Consider the following 18,236-nt stretch of genomic DNA (forward strand, 5'->3'; position numbering starts at 1 on the left):
TCGGGTCTTTTGGAGAAGTACCTAAAAGGATTCTAGGGAGGACAAACAACATCTATTACAAACTTAAGTGGGTATATCTAAGATTCTACTTCTCAGCATCTACGTTCAAACACCATAAAAATAGCGTGTACTTTCTATAGCTACATATGCAAGTAAGAAATGCAATAAAAAATAATAAAAGTTCTGGAAGGACAAGCAGTAACTGACTAGCTCTGAGGGGCTAGAAAGAGCGAAAAAGAGAGAGAATATGGTATAAAAGGATGTTTGCAATTGGACAGGCCTCCTCGGGGTCGCAGAGTCGGAAGCGAATGGGCACGCCTGTCCTGGGTCTTCCTCTAGTTCCAGCTAGCGGGAGCTACTCTCTAGTTGTGGTGCCACGGTTTTTCATGGCGGTAGCTTCTCTTGTTGCACTGCATCGGCTCTAGGGCTCCTGGACTCACAGCTGTAGCTCACGGGGCCCACAAGTTTCCGCACATGGGCTTAAGTGCTTGGAGGCATGTGGAATCTTCCCCAACCAGGAATCAAACCCCTGTCCCCTGCACTGGCAGGCAGATTCTGACCCACTGTACCACCAGGGAAGTCCTGGTTTCTACAAATCTTACAACCAAAAAGCAAAATGGCCCCCAAAGGCCACAACAACGGGTATGGAGAAGCGACATCAATAAAACCTAGTTCTCACAACTGATACCATCACTTGTCGGGGCCTCAAGCACACTCCGCAACCCCGAGACTGAGCCCACGTCTGCGGGCAGGGCGTGGGGAAGAGCTCTAGCCTCTCAAGGCTCCACCTCGTCCTGCCCGCCATCCCCGCGCTCGGGGGAGGGGAGGCCCCACCTGGTGAGCCTGGAAAAGGCTGCAACAGCAGCATCGAAGGACCCTCGCCTGCTGAGGAGGCGCCATGGCGGCCCCAGCGCCCCCGCGTTTTCGCTGGCTTCCGGGTCCGCCGCGGCCCCGCCCCTTCATGCGCTGCGTGCGCTCCAGCCTCGGCCCCGCCTCCTACGCGCGTGCGCCTTGGGCTGCGGCCGCTGGCGCTCCGGCCCGCCTGCGCACCGGGGCAGGTGGGATGTGTAGCGTTTGTCAGCGGTCAGCTGGGGTCCTGGGCGCCCTCAGGAGTCGGGTATCTATGCTACGAGTTGGGCACTGTTTGGGGTTTTCGTCAGTCAGGTCACTGGTTCTCTGTCTGAGCCCGGACTCCCTGGGAAGGTTCAAGTTGGTGGGGCGGGGTCTCCAGCCGGCTCTTGGGGTCTGGCCTTTCCTGGTCCCATTTCTTCTGCTTCTTCAGGTAGGGGAAGAGCGAGCCGGAGGTCTCCCTGCTCCGGCCGATTCCCTGGGCCCACGGTTGCAATTTGCAGGACCTCTAATCAGAGGTGGTGAGTTAACGTTTGAGCGGGAGTACCGAGAATCCTGCGGAAATAGGCAGTTCACCAGCCCTACGCTTCTCCGAGAGGGAAACTGAAACGCCCGCCGGTTGAAAACGAAATCAGTCCTTCCTGCAGTCCCAGGAAAGCTCTGCTCTGAAAGATGAAGACCAAGTCCTGTTCAGAGCAGAGGGGAAAGATTGCATCCCTCATGTCCCAACCTCACAGGGACCCTAACGCCATCCCGCCAAGACATTCCCACGTGCCTGACAATATAAATCTTGTTAAAATTTAAAATGCCCAGTCGTGACAAGGCTGTGATTAGAGAGAAATCTTTCTTATAGGATGCTGGTAAAAGGGGAAAACAATCCGGCGTTTATCTCGATCCAAAAAATAATCTGAATCACCCACGTGTATTATTTATGCACGAATGTTAACCAAAGTATAACAGGAAAAGCGTGGAAATAAGTATTCTAAAGAATGGACCATCATGCAGGTCCATTACAGAGTTTGAAGTGAAAACGCTAGCATGTGTATTGTTGGGAAGCAAGGAAGTTACCAAGTATTCACAATAGCAGTTAGGTAAAACCAAGCATTATTTGTTTACATATAATGTGCATGGGCAAGGGTCATAAATGACTTTTTATAAGTGATTTAAAATTTTTAATATTTTCCAAATTTTGCACAATAGTGTATATTAGAAAAAGCCAGTTAACTTAAAAAATTATGTTTGAGACTGACTATACGGTGACCAGAGCCACCTATGACCACCTGGGCGTCAACCGGACCCCCTTCCACCCTCAGCCAAACCACAACTTCTGCAGCAGTCAGGACTTGGTCAATGACTACCAGTTGCCCACATTTTTAGACTTCTCCACCAACCAAGAGGAAGCCAATTATGCTCCCCAAACCAAACACATAAGGCATCCTGCTTCCCACCAGCAGCCTCTGATCAGAGCATCCTGAAGCCCTCCCTTGCTTTCACCACAAGGCCTTCCCACTCTTCTGACTACCTTTTAGTCTCTGCCAAACACAGGTAATGGTGGCTGACATCTCCTCTATAGCAAGCTCTTGATAAATGGTTCCTGTTCTCATCTGGGTGGTTTTTGTTTATCTCCAAGTCTCATCATTGTGGCTGAGAGTTTCTGGCAGCTACAAAGAATGTTTTGTGGTTAATGAAAAGGGCAGAATAAAAATTTCATAAATGATGTGAGTTCAACTTTGAAAAAGATAAATACGGGGAAAAACACCAAAATAATGAATAGTAGTCTTAAATACTAGGAAAAATTGTTTTTCTACTGTTCTGTATTTTTCCCTTTTTCTGCAACAAACATGTAATCCTTTAAAATTCATATGCATATTTTTTTCTTGGAAATTATAAGAATGACTCGAATAGTTTGGTACAACAGATCACTTGGTAAGGAGTTTTGAAATGTACACTGTTTACTTACAGAATCCAAATATATTTAAAACTTTATTGTTATTATCCACATATTGTTTAGTGTTACTGTTCTTGTTATTGGGCCTCCCTAATAGCTCAGTTGGTAAAGAATCCACCATTAATGCAGGAAGTGTTCTTGTTATTAAACATTTTAACTATCATGCCAGGTTAAATGATTAACAGATGAAAGTATATTGTTTATTTTTATCCACTTATCACATAAAAAGGCTAATGTCCTCTTTTATATTGTTTACTTTCTTCGGTATACTCTTAGATTTATACTTCTACCTGGTATATAAAACATTTATTTACATTCCAAATTATTTAAATCTAATTGATTATAATCAATTTGATTTTAAACTGCCAATTTCATGGAATTCTTATGTATATCCTTAGTTTCATTATGGCCAAGAACTATAATTTCATTACAGTCTTTCTGGCAGTAAATCCTTTGAAATTAATTTATGACAAAGCATGTAGTCAGCTTGCGTAAATACTAGAAAGGAAATTACATTGCTGACTGAAGAAAGAAATTACATTACTGAAGAAAGAAAAGTTGTTACGTTTCCTTGATGTTGTTTTGCTGTTTGTCGTTTTCAATAGAAAAGTGACTCAGCAGTTGTGCGCAAGGTAAAATCATGGAGGCTTTTATTTTAAAAAACGTTGATAAAATCTAAAGAGCTGATAAAATAGATCAGAACCTGGAGCTGCGGAGGAGGGGGGGATACAGGCGTTGGCAGCACATGGGCAGGAGGGGTCTTTCTGGGGTGATGGAAATATTCTAAAGTTGAACTGTGGCGATGGCTGCACAGCTCTCAGTTTACTAACAATCACTGAATTGTAGCTTAAAACAGCTGAATTTTATGGTATGTAAGTTTTGCCTCAATAAGGCTATTCAATTAAAAAACCAAACAAGAGCCACAGAGATGTTATCTTTTAGTAAAAACGAGGGGTGACTGTATTGGGGCCAAATGCTGGACATGATAATCAGCTCCTGCTGCAAAGCTATGCTATGCTAAGTTGCTTCAGTCGTGTCCGACTCTTGTGTGACCCCATAGATGGCAGCCCACCAGCCTCCCCCATCTCTGGGATTCTCAAGGCAAGAACACTGGAGTGGGTTGCCATTGCCTTCTCCAATGCAGGAAAGTAAAAATGCTTCAATATTAATCCTTTCAAGGATTAAATGGTGAGAAGACAGCTGAAACCGTAGTTCAGCTAAAGTGGAGATGCCAGGGATTGAACCCGGGACCTCATACATGTAAAGCATGCGCTCTACCACTGAGCTACACCTGCTACAAAGCTAGGGGGTTTTTGTGGCTCAGCCTGTTGCACATGTCCCTACATTCTGCTTCCTGAACCCAAAGGCTGACTGCAGCCAGGCCTGAGCGTACGGCTCCTACCCCTAGACCCAGGCTGTTGACCCCCGCAGAGCAGGTTTTCTCTGTGGGTGCAGCTCTGCACACGCCCTGCCCAGTCTGCGTCAGCAGCTTCCGTGTCCCCCTCCTGCCTGGGGTCTTGAAGCCTCACTTCCTGTGAGAGACTTAAGTGTTGGGAACTTCTGGAGTACGGCCTTGGCTCCATACCTGCCTGGGGAGAAGCCAGGAGGCTGAAGCAGTGGTTGAGGGTCACATTAATTCTCTATACACAGTGTGGTTTTTCATTCTTTCAGGGATTTATTAAGGCATTGAGCATAGTGTGATTCTTTTTAGCCAACTGAAATGAATACAAGGAAACATATCAGGACCCGAGGGATATGCTTTTAAGGTTAATGGTGAGGATGACGAGCTGGAAGAGAATTGAGAGGAACGTCTGTGCTGGAGGTAACCCACCCTGATGCAGTAGATGCTTTCTGCCTGTGTCCTCAACCAGAAGCAGGCTCGGGGCTCCTCGAAGGCATCTCAAAGCTCTCACCACGGTGCCCAACAGGCACACCACCTCCCGACCTGGTGCCCAGTGGCAGGAAAGCCCCCAGAGCACTCAGCTGCAGGGGAGGAGGAGGAGGAGGCCAGGGTGTGGCCTGGCCACAGTGCAGGGCAAGCAAGGGCAGATCACAGAGCCCCCGACACTGCACGGGCCAGGAGGCTCAAGGCAGAATGAGGGGCTGGGCACCCCCTGCCTTGGCCCCAACTGTGACTGTTCAGCCTTCTTTCCATTTACAACTCAATTCTTCCGGGGAGAACTGGAGGGATGTGTCCTTAAGGAGAAAACAAAGGGAAGGAGGGAAGAGAGGCCAGTCCGCAGGCCTTGGAGCCCTCAGCCCAGAACCACAGACTGCTCGTGGTCACTGGAGGTGCTGAACTGTCTCTCTACCTTCCTGTGGTCCTTGATCTTGAGTCCAATGTCTACCCTCTTCTCAAAGAAGTTCACCAGCACAGACTCTGTCAGGATGGAGGCCAGGATCTGCTCGAATGAGATGCACCAGTCTGTGTCAACGGTACCCCCACCGTGGGTGGTGGCCACAGGGCTGCGAGCCTCCCCGCCCACCAGCACTGTGTCGTCAGCCAGGTCTTCACACTGCAGGGAGCCAGTGCTGACCACGGAGTAGGAGGACATGGACATGTCGTCTTTGGTTTCGTCATCAGATAGAGGCTGGGAGGGAGAGCCCCGCCCCTCACCGCCGCCCCCTTCACCCACCACCTGGCTCTCCTGTGGTGTTTTCCCAAGGTGGGTGTCTCCACCAGCTTTGGCTTGGGGGTCCCCTGCAGCTGGTGGCTGAAGTTCCCAGGCGGGGTCTTGAGGGGGGTCTGAGGCTGGTGGCTGATCCTCATCGGGGGCACTGTCCCCAGACTTTCTGCCTGGCCATGCAGAAAACCTCTTCCCCACCTCCCCGATGCGGAGCAACAGGCTGGCCACCGTGGCAATAGCGTGGTACAAGTCCTGCTCCGTGGGGTCCTCACTGAACATGTTGTAAAGTGTCTTGCACAGCTCAATGAATTGCTCCTTTCCAGGGGAAAAACAGAAAAGGGACAGGGAGATAATAAAAGGTGGGTCAGACTACCTCCAATCAGTCAGACTCACAGTGCTGGCCATTCTGACCGGTGTGAGGGTGTTGTCTTGTTAGTTATCTTCATATACCTGTGCCTTGACCTAATCCATTTCACAGAGTAGGACACTGAGGTGCAGAGGGAAAGGCCTTCTTTTCCAGCTGTCTTTCTTTTAGCACATAGAGAGACATTTGGAGTCTCTCTATGCCTGTTCTGTTAGTAGAGACAGACCTATGTCTATCGTAACTTTTCAATCCCAGTGACTACAAGGACTTCACTGTGTTTTTGAATCAGTTTAAGCGTTTTAGATCTTTAATTAGAAGCCACTTCAACTCTCCTTAACAAAGCTCTTTAGAGAGTGATGACAAGGTAAGGCAGCCTGGGTTAGTTGAGAGGGATGAAGAGGTCAAGTTCAGATCCTGAAACCACATTTAGGCCTCTTGGCCTGAGAATGGGATGAAACCTGCCTCCACAGGGCATCCCATTCTTCAGGCCTGTGTGTGAAAGAGCACCCAGATGGCAAGGGGCCCCTCTGGGCAGAGCAGGCCGTGATCAGGCTGCAGCTCAGCAGCGGCCTTTGGTTAGATGTCTGTGGTCCTGGCTGTTAAGACCCTGGAGGCTGTAGTCCTGACCTGGAGACCCGCCTGTGACTATCGGGCAGGGGGGCAAGTGGGGCTGTATGTGTGGCTTGGAGCCAGGCCGGAGGGACAAGTGCCATGATGCCAGCTCATGAACGGCAGTGTGAGTTTCTGCCTATTGAGGCTGACCTTCCCCAGTGCTTCTCTGGTTCACGGATGCTGATCAAGTAAGCACCAAAGAAGTGTTCTAGACAAGGCCCTGGAACAACCAGCCCCTATCCTCCTAGGCGGTCCCTGACTGCCGCTGACTGGTGGGTCTAAAGGTAGGCAGGAGAATCCCTCCATTCCAGGGGTGCAGGGAGGGTGGGAGGGTCCAGACTTGGTTGGAATTTTCCAGAAACATCTCTTGGGTGTTCTGATTGGGCCTACCTGGTTCATCTTGGGAAGATCCTTAATCGTCTCCTTTTGAACCTCTTTCTCCTTGGCCCAAATTCGAAGGTAGTGCCGATAGTCAGGAGGGCTAGTTCCCTTCTCCTCTGTGAGTTGGAAGAAAAAGATTAATCTCCATCTGTCAAATGAGAGAAAGAGGGCTGGGGGCTGGTAGCAGGGGATAGGAGGTTTAAGGATTATCTGGCATGAAGTTACCTGGGCCCTATTACAAAGCACGCTGGTGTTTGGGGAGGTAGTGATGGGAAAAACACACAGCAGCCTGCAACCTTTTTGGCACCAGGGCCCAGGTTCATGGAAAACAGGTTTTCTAGACACTGGGGGTGTGGGGGTGGGATGGTTTCAGGATGATTCAAGTGCATTACATTCACTGCACACTTTATTATTATTATATATGCTGCAGCTCAGATCATCAGGGATTAGATCCTGGAGGCTGGGGACCCCTGCAGGACCACTCAAGGGTCCCTCCTGAGCTATGCTGAAGTAGGTTTGAGCTAAGCTGATGACGATGGCCTCATTATGTCCTCCCCAAGATGGTGATGGGACCACGTGGAGGCTGGAGAAAGGGTGGCATGGAGAGCCAGGGCACCCCCAGAGGGAGGCAGTGATGGCTGGGGGTGCTTGTGGCCACAGGAAATTCAGGCCTGGGACTGATGAGTGAAAGCTGGGTTGGGTTGGGCCTTTACCTCAGCGAGAGCTCTGCTATCAGGCATGCATCTGCCGTAAGATACGGGGGCTATTCTGCAGTGACAGGGTGACCAGATCCCACCCACCCTAGGACCTCTACCAGCATCAGCAGATACACACACACACATATATACCTCTTCTTTTATCTTGGATGTCATCTCCAGCTTCCTCTCGCTCCTCCTGCTGTAATACTTCTGGACAACAAAAAGAACAAGAACATTCTTCTGTTATGACTCCAGACCACTAAGGTCTCGTCTGTGCTTTCCTGTGGACGTGGACCTGGTCCTGGGCCCTGGCCCAGCAGGTCCTGCAGGCTGCTGCTTCTCTGCCCCACACAGGGCCAGCTCCCTCCACCTGGTTACGTTAAACCAGAGAGGCACTGAACTCGCGCATCTCCTCTTTCCAAAGAGTACGAGTCATACCACACAGTTTTAAATCAATGACGATGCATGTTACAGGCAAAAATTCTGAGACCAACAATTTCTATACTTTCTGCCGATAAAGGTCAAACTCAGGGGAGTCTCTGTTACCAATTCAACGTGTAACTGCCATGCCAGCTGATGAAGAATTTTACGTCCCTGCATCCTGTGCTCAGCACTGCATCTCTTAAAGTGACACATATGTGTGCACCGTGGAGCTGGGGAGGCAGGTGCCAGCCCCCAGACCTGCCCCCTGAGGGAGTGAGGCTGGGGGAACGTCAGGCGGGGACAGCAGGCTGCCCAGCTCCCCCAGACCTGCCCCAAGGGGGTGCGGCTGGGGGAACGTCAGGTGGGGAGGCAGGTGCCAGCCCCCCAGACCTGCCCTGAGGGGGTGCGGCTGGGGGAACGTCAGGTGGGGAGGCAGGTGCCAGCTTCAAAAGACCCTCGGCAGCTCTGTGGTGGCAGGGAAGGGTGCAGCCCTCTGGGCTCAGGGTTTTCATCAGGGAATGGACCCCTGCCTGGAGGTTACGTGAGCTCCGAGGACAGGGCTCTGTACCCCCAGCCCGTGGCCTCTCCTCAGGTGCCTGGAACAAGCCTCTTTGCTTAGGTTCCAAGTATGACAGAAGATACCTGTTTTTTTAGTTTGTATAATTGAAATCAAGGTCCCCAAGCTTCACAGTCAAGTAAGCCTTTGACACTGTCAGTAGGATTGCTCTGGGTATCTTGATAGGATCTTTTAGTTTCCCTTTTGAGTGTGTATTATCCTTGATGTGTTATTACATATGCCCCGTGAGCAATGATAGGGTGGTGTTTTGGTCGGTTTTCTGGGTGCATTACACACTGCCAGCTTGACTGCCAAATCCCAGCCCGGAATACCCCACCGCCCTGGGCTCCATGCTCCCTGCGGGCTTCAAATGCAGCAGAGGGCTGACTTCTAACAGGCACTCAACATATACATTTTTCCTCAACGAAAAAGCTGTGTGGAACATAAAACTGTTTCCAAGGACAGCCTCCACCACGCTTTTCTACTTCCACTCATCTGTGTCATCACAATGACAGTTTTGCAACAGTAGTATTTTGTGTTTTTCCTATGACCATGATGACAGAGTAGTTTTCCCATGTGGCCAGGAGGTGATGCGCTGGTACCTGTGCAGCACCACGATGCCGTGCGTCACCACTTTCTGCCCCTACGACAAGAACGGCAGCTACCGCTCTCCACCCAGGTCTGCAGCTGGCTATTCAGAACTTAGCCACACAGGAGGCATCTCGGGGACCAAGAGCTTCCAGGCCTCTTGACCATGCAGGGGAGTGTTCAGAAGACGGAGCCCAAGGCCCTGGGGAAGCCAAGTGCAAAGGGGGCACCCTTGCCCCCCAGGCACTGACCTTGAACCTTCCAGGGCAGGAAAAGATCCAGATCGGAGGCCAGAGGAGACGCTGGAAGGGACAGCGAGGAGGAGCAGAGGCAGAGGGAAGGAGGAGCCAGGGTCCAGGAAGGCAGAGACAAGAGAAACAGGAGTGAGAATACTTCTGGGGATCTGGCCCTTGTTCTGCAGCTCCCCCGTGCAGCACACCCCCTACGCCCAGGGAGGGCTGCAGGCCACCCGCAAGGCCCTCAGCAACTCTGCCTGGCACAGGGCCTGAGACCGGTGCTGGAGAGTGCTCACCTTCTGAGGAGCTGTCCTCGGTGAAATAATGGGCTGCTTCCAGGGCTGACTCAGCCTCCTCAGGGCTCAGGGCTGTGTTCGGAGAGAGAGGAGAGTGAGGGCAGGAGGGAACAACCTCTCACCAGAGGAAACCTCCCTGAGTCCTGGACAACGTCCCTCCCCTCCCCTACTGAGTGTGCCCACCAACACGGTGTGTAGTCACAGAGGTTAACAGCTGGTGACTGCTTCTGGTTAACTTGTACACAGTGTTTCAAACTGCAATATACATCCAGTCAGAGGAGTCGGCTGAACGGCCATCCTTTTCCCCACTCCGTGATGCTGTGGCCCAGAGGATCCTATCGGGACGTGCGCAGGGGCCAAGCAGGCACAGACAACCTGTTCTCACGTCATACCCTTGGGCACTGTCCCACACCAGTATGTACTGGCTTGTCTCACTCTGCGACAGTCTCTGTTCCTGGCTCAGTTCTCCCCACTCTGTGGAGGGGGAGGGAGTGAGCAAGGTTTAACGGTGCATGGCCCGTGGGGAGGTGGTAGGTATGGGCCGTCACTAGGACCCAGGTGAAGCAAGGTGGGCAGAGGCGGTTTGGGAGTGGCAGGGCCGGCCCCACATGCCCTCATCCATAGGCTCTTGGCCCAGTGGGGTCTGCCCAGCTCAAGTCTCTCTCAGCAGAATGAGAAGTGCCTGTTCCAATCTTTCCAAGGAGGTGTACCTAAGACCACTGTTGCCTGTTGCAACAGGGAAAAACCAGCCACAGGTTAAGAATCCCTGTGCTACGTGTCAGGAGCAGGGCTCTCCAACGCTGAATGCAGAGAGCCTGGTCAGTCAGGTCTTTGGGATGATAAATTACTCTGGCCAACTCTGAGGCAGCTCCTGACTCATGGACAGGGGGGCAGGGTCATGGACAAAAGCAGGAACCCAGGACAGCTCTACCCCAGAGCAGAACTCCTGCGGCTAGAACTTTCGCCTGCCCCAGTCTCAGCTCCCTCTGTGAAAATACGGAAGCCCACCCCCGGCCCTTGCAGAATTCTGAGTGGCCACGTCTGCTGAGCCAGGTGAGCTAGGCTGACACAGGCTACCCACTGTCCGTGTCCCAGCGGGCCCCGCACTGCGAGCGAAGGCAGGGGAGAGAGCCACACAGGCTCCTCGGCCTCCCCTGGGCCTCGGCGGTGCCCCCAGGTTGCCCCTCCGGTGACAGACAGGAGTCCTTGACAGATTTAAGGACAAGCCAATGAACTGAGAAGACTCAAACCCGAGTCTCCACTCCCGTGGCCACCCCCTCCGGGGGTCCATGGAGGGGCCTGGTGCTGCGTCTGGGCCTCTGCCCGTGCGTGGAGCCCCGAGACACCCACACGTCCCCCCAGGCCACAGGGGACCCTGCTCTCAGATGGAGACTGACCCGGCCTCAGCCCCATCCGCTGGCTGCTCTGCACTCCATCAGGATGAGGGAGCCTCCACTGTGCTGGGAGCCCAGCTGCCACGAGGCCCAGCGACGCACAGAGGCCTGTGCCTTGGAAGGCCGCAGCTCCGGCTCTGCACTCTGGAGGGCCCTTGCTGGGGAGTGGGGGAGGCAGCGCTCACCTGGAGGCAAGTGCAGCTTGTAGAGAACCTTGAGCTTCTCCGTCAGGTCCCCATGGTACATCCCACCTGTGGGGAAAGGCCAGCAGCAAGGCAGGCTGGTAGGAGGGCACAAGAGCCCCGTGGCCAGGCCATATCCTCCTCCTCCTCCTCCAGGGGGTTCCAGCGGGATGCTCCTCACCACCCGACTCTCTCCCTGGAGAGGCCCCAGGGGTGAGCACCAGGCCTCAGGTCTGCTCCTTCTCGGGGGCCTGCAGACCCAGCCTCCAGCAGCAAACTGAGGGAGGGGAGGGGAGGGGAAGGCTCCCATCACCTATCTCTGTGGGAAAACTGCCCTCCTTTATCAAGGGTTAAGGGCTCTAGGCTGCCCCAGGCTCGTTATGGTGGGCAGGCTGGCTGGGACTGGTACCTGGAAGTTTCCTGAGAAAGGGCAAGGGTAGGGACGAATCCCTGCAGGCCCTAGAGCCACTCACTCATCCCCGTCACAAACTCCTTGAAGTTGATCAGCGAGTCCTTGTTTTCATCCAGGAGCCGAAACATCCGCCCTGCCAGCACAGGTGTGTGGGTGCCACAGGCCCAGGGCGTCAGGCTGGCAAAGAGCTCCCGGAACTGGTGGGTGTCAATGCGGTACTGCTCCAGGTAGGGCAGGCTGGGGTCCCGACGCACAGCCGCAGGGCGGCTGCTCCCCCAGTACTGGCTTGCTAGGTGCTTGGCCTGCAGGGGGCACAGCCTGGTGAGACGGCCTGGCCTCCTGGGCCCTGGGTGCTCAGGGTCACCAGGCTGACTGGTGTGTTTGCCCGCCTCCTCCATCCAAGTCCACAGCCTCCTGCGCAGTGAGCGCTGGGCTAGACACAGCATCTCACAGAGCCTCCAGCTGGCACCGTCACCCCCTTGTTTAGCGCCGTGGGAGTCGAGACAGGGCCCGAGGACCACTGGGCACAGCGGGCCACTGGCTGGACCACTCTGACCCGAAGGCCCGTCCCAGGATGGTTCCCTGTTCCCTAGGCAGCGGGAAGGGCAGATGGGACACAACAGGGAGCGCCGACAGGCGGTGTAGACACGGCTGTCTCTGCTTGTTCTTCATACCCTTTCCCATTCCTCGGTTACCAGCACCTGAACCTTTCCTGGAGAGCCCCTCTGGTCCCCAACCCAGGCCATGGGCTGTGCATGTGGCCCAGCCTGGGGTCAGCAGCCAACAGCGTCCTGTAGCCACAGCACCTAACTTGAGTCACTCCAGCAATCAACCCTGGGCTTTTTGTTAAAACCACCTGGGAGGAAAAAGTCTCTTTTCATGGGGTTGCGGCAAGGATGACCCTGGGGGCAGCGGACAACAGTCCTGCCGCTCTGCAGGAAGAGCAGTCCCCGTGACACCTGATAGCGGAGCTTGACAGGATGTCGGAACACCTAGATCCGGCCATGCCTGAAGCTGCAATCCCTAGACTTTTCAGTTTCATGAGCCAATGCACTCCCTCTTGTGTAAGCTGACTTCAGCAAATTTTCAGCCACTTAAAAAAAGAGTATCTTGCCTAAACTCTGGAAAGGATTAAATTCTACCATGTGAGCTTTGTAATAACTGCATCTGAGGATGTTTTTAAATGTTTTACATCTCTCCTGGCAGGAGGCTGCTGCACAGAGGATGAATTTAGGGGACTAGGATGGGATACTGGTCCTCCCTTGCTCTTGGCTATCACCTTAAAAACCATGTAAAGGTCCTCCAGCTCTTCAATTGAGAAACCAATGTCCCCAGGTATAGCTCGGACCTAGAAGGAAAGAGACGCAAGATGTGGTAATGAATTCTCAAGGTCTTGCTCTCTGAGGGAATCCCCACGTGGCACCAACTACCCTGCTGGTGTTGCCAGCTGGGGGCCCTTTTTGTTCTGGACCCCGAGTCCGGGACACGGGGCGAGGCGTGGTGATCTAGAAATTGCCATCTGGATTCCTAGAAAGGCCCTGACAAAGCTCTTTGGAACATAACTTAGAACTTCCCAGTGATTTCTTCCTGGAGAGACAAGAGGGCAAAATCTAACAGCAAGGTCAGCGGGCTGAGTGGGCAGGGGCTGAGGGGCTGTCACTACCCAGGGGCAGGGGTTAAAGCCAGGCTGGCGGGCTCAGTCCAGAGTGGGCTCGTGCTTGGCCTTCAGGCATCAAGGCAAAAGAGAAGCTTCCCTGTGACCAGTCTGCAACGGAAAACAGTGACCAGCCCTCTCCCCACATCCCCAAATCTGTACCTCCACTTCTGCATCCCAGTCCCACACAGGACAGTGCTGGGGGCCCTGCACCCCGCTTCTCAGGGCAGTCTGGGGCGGCTCGGCAGACGCAGTCCACTTAGTCCCCATCCCAACCCCAGCTCCAGCTCCAGCTCGCACCCTGGGGCCACGAGAGCCCAGGTCCATCCATACCACACTCCTCTTGGCTGTATCCTCCAAGGACTGGATCACTTTAAGCCTCTGTTTAAACCGCATCTGCTCAATGTCCTCCGCCCTCAGGCTGCTGAATTTCTACCAGTCAGAGGTGATTCAGTGAGATCAGGTGGAACCACAGAGCAGAAGCCAGCCACCCACCACGGCCAACTGCACCCACATAGCCCAATGGAACGGTCTGGCCAGATAGCCCTGGTGAGTGCTGACCTCATATGACACCTTCAGGAGGTCAAAGATGTCCACCTCTTCAGGAGGGTCATCTCCACTGGTCAGCAGGGCATGGAGGTGTGGGATAGGAGGAGAGACACTCTGCTTATTGACCACATTATCCAGGTATCTGTAAGGATTGAAGGACAGAAGTCTAGATCCCCGCAGGTGACAGGATGTCTCGCCCACAGCTGAATGATGTGGAGACTTAATCTGCCTAGACTCTCAACGAGCGAGCATGCTAAGGGCCGGGCATCCTCCAGGAGGGTGAAAGATGGGTCACTGCAGGGAGAGGCATGCCCTGGCGGGTGCCCTGGCAAATCAGGGGTGCCCCCTGGAGGCAATGGGAGAAGGCCTCCCCGCTGGAAGGCTTGAGCACTTAATTCTGAGAAAGGTAGGCTGGCCACCAGGGTCCCACGAGTGGGGACCCTTTATGACTCCAGACCCTACTACACAAGGAGAAAATTGTGTCCCAGTTGGAGGGATGACACACTCCCTCTGTCTTGTGGGTCCCTGGGGATGTGAGGACTCCCTGCTCTGACCAGGGAGAATCAGAGACCAAAGGAGTGCTCCAGGAGGAGGAGCCCTACCAAGGAGCACAGTCTCAGGACTGGGTCTGACTCCAGTGGGACCAGCCCAGCCAGGACCTCACACCCTTCCAGACGCTTTGGCTGGGCCTGACACTCAGGAGGGAGAAAGCAGTGGGTCCCCCACACCCACTGGCCCCGGCCCTGATCCTGCTCAGGCCCTGCTCTGGGGGAAGGGTCCCATCTCTGTGTGGTGTGGGAGACGGGCATGGAAACCACTTCCCACTCTGCCCACAGGCTGCCTATCTTCCGGGCTCAGGACAGAGAGCCAGCATGGCCCACAGCAGAGCAGCCACAGCTCTGCCAGCCTGGGACCCTTGCAGGCTGCCAGTCAGCACCTGGGCCGGCTCAGCACACAGGTGACGGTGTCCCCGGTAGTCCTGGGGGGCTGGGGGTGCTTCAGGCTGAGCAGATATGTGGTCATGGGCTGGCAGGACTGCACAGAGCTCAGGGCCTGGGCCAGAGGGAGGCCCCCAGAAAAGCACCTGTGCACGAAGGGCCTGAAGGTCAGGCTGGGGACTCAGCTCCTTTGTCCAGAAAACCACCAGGGCCACAGGGGATCCCCACGTCCCCGGGGAGGAACAGAGTCAGATTCTGATTAGGAAGAGCCCTGTGGGATGCTGCTGAGTGAAACCGGTGCAGAGCCAACTGTTATGATGTGGGCACAGGGCCCCGGGCAGGGCTGTCAGGGGCTGGCCCCGAGGCTCTGGGGACCGAGGCAAGGGGCTGGAGCCCAGAGAGAGTCTGTGAGGATGGGGCGTGGGCACCGAGGGAGGAGGCGGCGGCCAGGATAACCTGGGCCGCAGGTGTGCCTCACTGGAGATCAGCCCGTGCAGCTACAGCAGGCCCAGCACGGGCTCCCCGTCTAGCTGCCCTGGAGAAACTGATGCTCCTGAGCCAGGGAAGGCGCACCAGGAGGGCTCTGCGGGAGTCACAGACACCCAGCCTTTGGTGGAGATGGGAGGCTCGGCCTAGTCCCACCTGCCCCCCGCCCAGCAAGCCCTCCAGGGCAGGGTGCTCTGGTCCGCCACTGTCTCCGCTCTAACTACTGCTTCTCCCGAGGAATCACCGCTCCAGGGCTGTCCTGTCTTCTCCCAGAAAGGAGCCCCTCTCCTGCCTCTGGAGTGTCCCTAGGTCGACCCCAGGCTGAGCATGTGGCAGGGACAGTCCCAGGACGCTGACTGAGGAGCGCCCAGGGCTGGGGAGGGGCTGGTCCTGCGGTCCAGGGGAGCACTGGCCGGCTCCCTGACAAGAGGAGGCGGGCTGGCGCGGCTACCTGCCCAGGACGGTCATGGCCTCGCCTTCGTCGCTGCAGGCCAGCAGCTGCTCCACGTTGGCATCCAGGATGGCCAAGGCCACCTGCAGAATCACCTTGATGCCTTCATAGAAGAAACAGTCAACGACAACCACAGCGCTCTCAAAGGGCATGACACTGAGGAAGAGGGTCAGGAACCAGGAGAGAGAGATGCTGGAGATCACCCCCAGGTCCTGCATCTTCTTGGAGAGCTGGGGCAGGAAGTCTCTTGTGAGCTCTTCGAAGATGCCTTGGTCCACCAGGGCCCCTAGGGAGAAGACAAAGGAGTCTGAATAGCGAGCTCATGTCTGAGGTCCAAGAAGCCCCCCTGGTCCCTGGCCAGCTCTGCTTACAACTGAGGGCTGGAAGGGGGCAGGTGGGGTGGAGAAAGGAGGAAAGGAAAAAATCCTATATGTTTCCTTTCTACTGCTTCCAAACCACTGTGTGAAAAGAAAAGATTTCTTTCACTTTACTTGGATTTTCTTTTTGGGAAATACTAATTTCTCTCAAGGGTGTCAGAAGTAAGCAGTGCCCTGAATAGCTTATGTGTCTCCTGACCTGAAGCGGGGGAACAGAGGCAATTCTGAAGGACCCCAAGAGTGGAAACCCACCAAAACAGCCCAGGAAGGACATTTTAGATAGCAGATTTAATTATATATGTAATTAAGCCTATTTATAAGGTCACATATTCTACCCTTCATAACAGTCAACAGGGGGTATATACTATATGCTCTAGTTATGATTTTGGAAATTTTCTACAATAAAAATGTTTAACGAGAGTTAGCTGGATGTGAATGTAGGCCCCAAGCTAACTCCTTCTCTCACTTCCAGCAACTCCTAGGGAATCCGCATCAAGTCTGGAAGGGACGGTTGGGATCTGTGTTTGGCTTTCCACCTTCTAGCTGTGTGAAGATTTTGTGGCTTTCTAACCTATGGAGTGGGAGACATGACTGCCTGTGGCGAGGCTACGAGGCCTCCAGGAGCCCAGCTGTGGGCCGTGCGCTGAGGAAGGCCTGCCACCCCGCCCGGGAGCTGCCAGCCGTGGGCACTCACCCACCACCCTGGTGTTGTAGTAGTCGGGCAGCATGCGCTCGCAGAGGGCCACCAGCAGCCAGAAGGCCTCCTCCTCGCTGCCATACAGCAGGAGCACCGAGGTGACGATGTTCATGGCCTGTGGGCACAGAGAGTGAGGGGGGCTCAGGGAGAGTGAGGGGGGCACAGAGAGAGTGAGGGGGGCACAGAGAGTGAGGGGGGCTCAGGGAGAGTGAGGGGGGCTCAGGGAGAGTGAGGGGGGCAGAGAGAGAGTGAGGGGAGCACAGAGAGTGAGGGGGGCTCAGGGAGAGTGAGGGGGGCACACAGGGAGAGTGAGGGGGGCACAGAGAGTGAGGGGGGCTCAGAGAGAGTGAGGGGGCACAGAGAGAGTGAGGGGGGCACAGGGAAAGTGAGGGGGCACAGAGAGAGTGAGGGGGCACAGAGAGAGTGAGGGGGGCTCAGGGAGAGTGAGGGGGCACAGAGAGTGAGGGGGCACAGAGAGAGTGAGGGGGCACAGAGAGAGTGAGGGGGACACAGGGAGAGTGAGCGGGGCTCAGGGAGAGTGAGGGGGGCTCACAGAGCTGTCCCTTCCCAACCAGCAAGCCTGGAAACGACAAACTGTCCTGCCCAACTCTAGGCAATTTGCCAAAAGGCAATTTGCAGGAAATCACTGTGACCAGGTGACAGCTGCACAATGATATACCTAATGCCACTGAACTGTGCGCTTCAGATGGCTGCGATGGTAAGCTTTATGTTATCACACACACACACACACGAAACGGTCCAACGCCTTCAGGACCCAGACCAGAAGCACACAGAAGATAGCTTAATAGACAGCATGAGGATGAAGGGAGAGACAAACACTGTTTCTAATTTCATCTTTTTCTGGGATCAGGATCTTTCTGGGGGGGCCGAGGCACAGTTGCAAGTGTGCGAGGCCGTCACTCAGGGCCAGGACCACATGCAGCTGCCCCTGCTGAGCCCCCGTACCTGGCAGTAGCCGATGGTGGGGTTTCGGAAAGCGTAGGCGGTCAGCACCCGGCGGAGGGCCGCGATCCCGAGCTCATTCTGGAAGGCAGGGTGCTCGGGCATCGAGCGGTGGAGGTCTCGCTCGATCTCCTCTGTGGCCAGGCTGTACTTTCCCATGGACTTCTCCACCAGCTCAGCATAGTAGCCGGGGTGAGTCACCATCTCATTCCAGGCCCCTGTGGAGACACAGGTGACAGCTGGCTCCCTCCTCCTCCCCGCCTGGGACTTTGAGGGCAGGGACAGGGCAGGGTGGAGACGTCGATGACTGCAGAAGGGCAGGGGCCCTTGGGTGCCAGGCAGAGCTTCCCTCATGACTGCTCCTGAGAAGAGTCACCCAACCACGTTTCAAATGGCTGACCTGCCCTCCTGAAAGCATTCAAGTGGCCAAGGGTGTGAATGTTGTCAGAGCCTGCCCGTGGAGAAGAGGCATCAAGAGGCCGGCTCTCCTCCCACGGCCGGTGGGAAGGTGTGCCCCTCCTGGCACACACACCTCATCATGGCCGGGAGCCCCAT

At 54.6% G+C, this 18,236-nt stretch overlaps 2 protein-coding genes and 1 non-coding gene across 5 annotated transcripts in view; all 3 read right to left on the reverse strand.

The window, feature by feature from the left end:
* Window positions 1–947, reverse strand: part of LOC120864363 (MRN complex interacting protein) — a 17,654-nt gene extending 16,707 nt beyond the window's left edge. Inside the window, exon 1 of the mRNA XM_040241418.1 lies at window positions 835–947. Within this exon, the coding sequence (XP_040097352.1) occupies window positions 835–900 (66 nt within the window). The 5' untranslated portion in view covers window positions 901–947. The remainder of the gene's footprint in view (window positions 1–834) is intronic.
* Window positions 948–4,020: 3,073 nt separating this feature from the next.
* Window positions 4,021–4,092, reverse strand: TRNAV-UAC. The gene has a single exon. It is a non-coding gene; the product is annotated as a tRNA-Val (tRNA).
* Window positions 4,093–4,449: 357 nt separating this feature from the next.
* Window positions 4,450–18,236, reverse strand: part of TBC1D9B (TBC1 domain family member 9B) — a 35,870-nt gene continuing 22,083 nt past the window's right edge. Inside the window, exons 9-21 of one of the 3 annotated variants that reach the window (XM_040241377.1) lie at window positions 17,685–17,899; window positions 16,716–16,833; window positions 15,645–15,930; window positions 13,782–13,911; window positions 13,554–13,652; window positions 12,846–12,914; window positions 11,628–11,868; window positions 11,158–11,223; window positions 9,579–9,650; window positions 9,298–9,348; window positions 7,630–7,689; window positions 6,791–6,897; window positions 4,450–5,739 (exon numbers count right to left, since the gene is read on the reverse strand). In XM_040241377.1, coding sequence (XP_040097311.1) covers window positions 5,053–5,739; window positions 6,791–6,897; window positions 7,630–7,689; window positions 9,298–9,348; window positions 9,579–9,650; window positions 11,158–11,223; window positions 11,628–11,868; window positions 12,846–12,914; window positions 13,554–13,652; window positions 13,782–13,911; window positions 15,645–15,930; window positions 16,716–16,833; window positions 17,685–17,899 — 2,201 coding nt within the window. In that variant the 3' untranslated portion in view covers window positions 4,450–5,052. The remainder of the gene's footprint in view (window positions 5,740–6,790; window positions 6,898–7,629; window positions 7,690–9,297; window positions 9,349–9,578; window positions 9,651–11,157; window positions 11,224–11,627; window positions 11,869–12,845; window positions 12,915–13,553; window positions 13,653–13,781; window positions 13,912–15,644; window positions 15,931–16,715; window positions 16,834–17,684; window positions 17,900–18,236) is intronic. The other 2 variants (XM_040241379.1, XM_040241380.1) reach the window with 2 other exon arrangements.

Source organism: Oryx dammah, unplaced genomic scaffold (assembly GCF_014754425.2).
Source record: "Oryx dammah isolate SB20612 unplaced genomic scaffold, SCBI_Odam_1.1 HiC_scaffold_5, whole genome shotgun sequence".
Lineage (NCBI taxonomy): Eukaryota > Metazoa > Chordata > Mammalia > Artiodactyla > Bovidae > Oryx > Oryx dammah.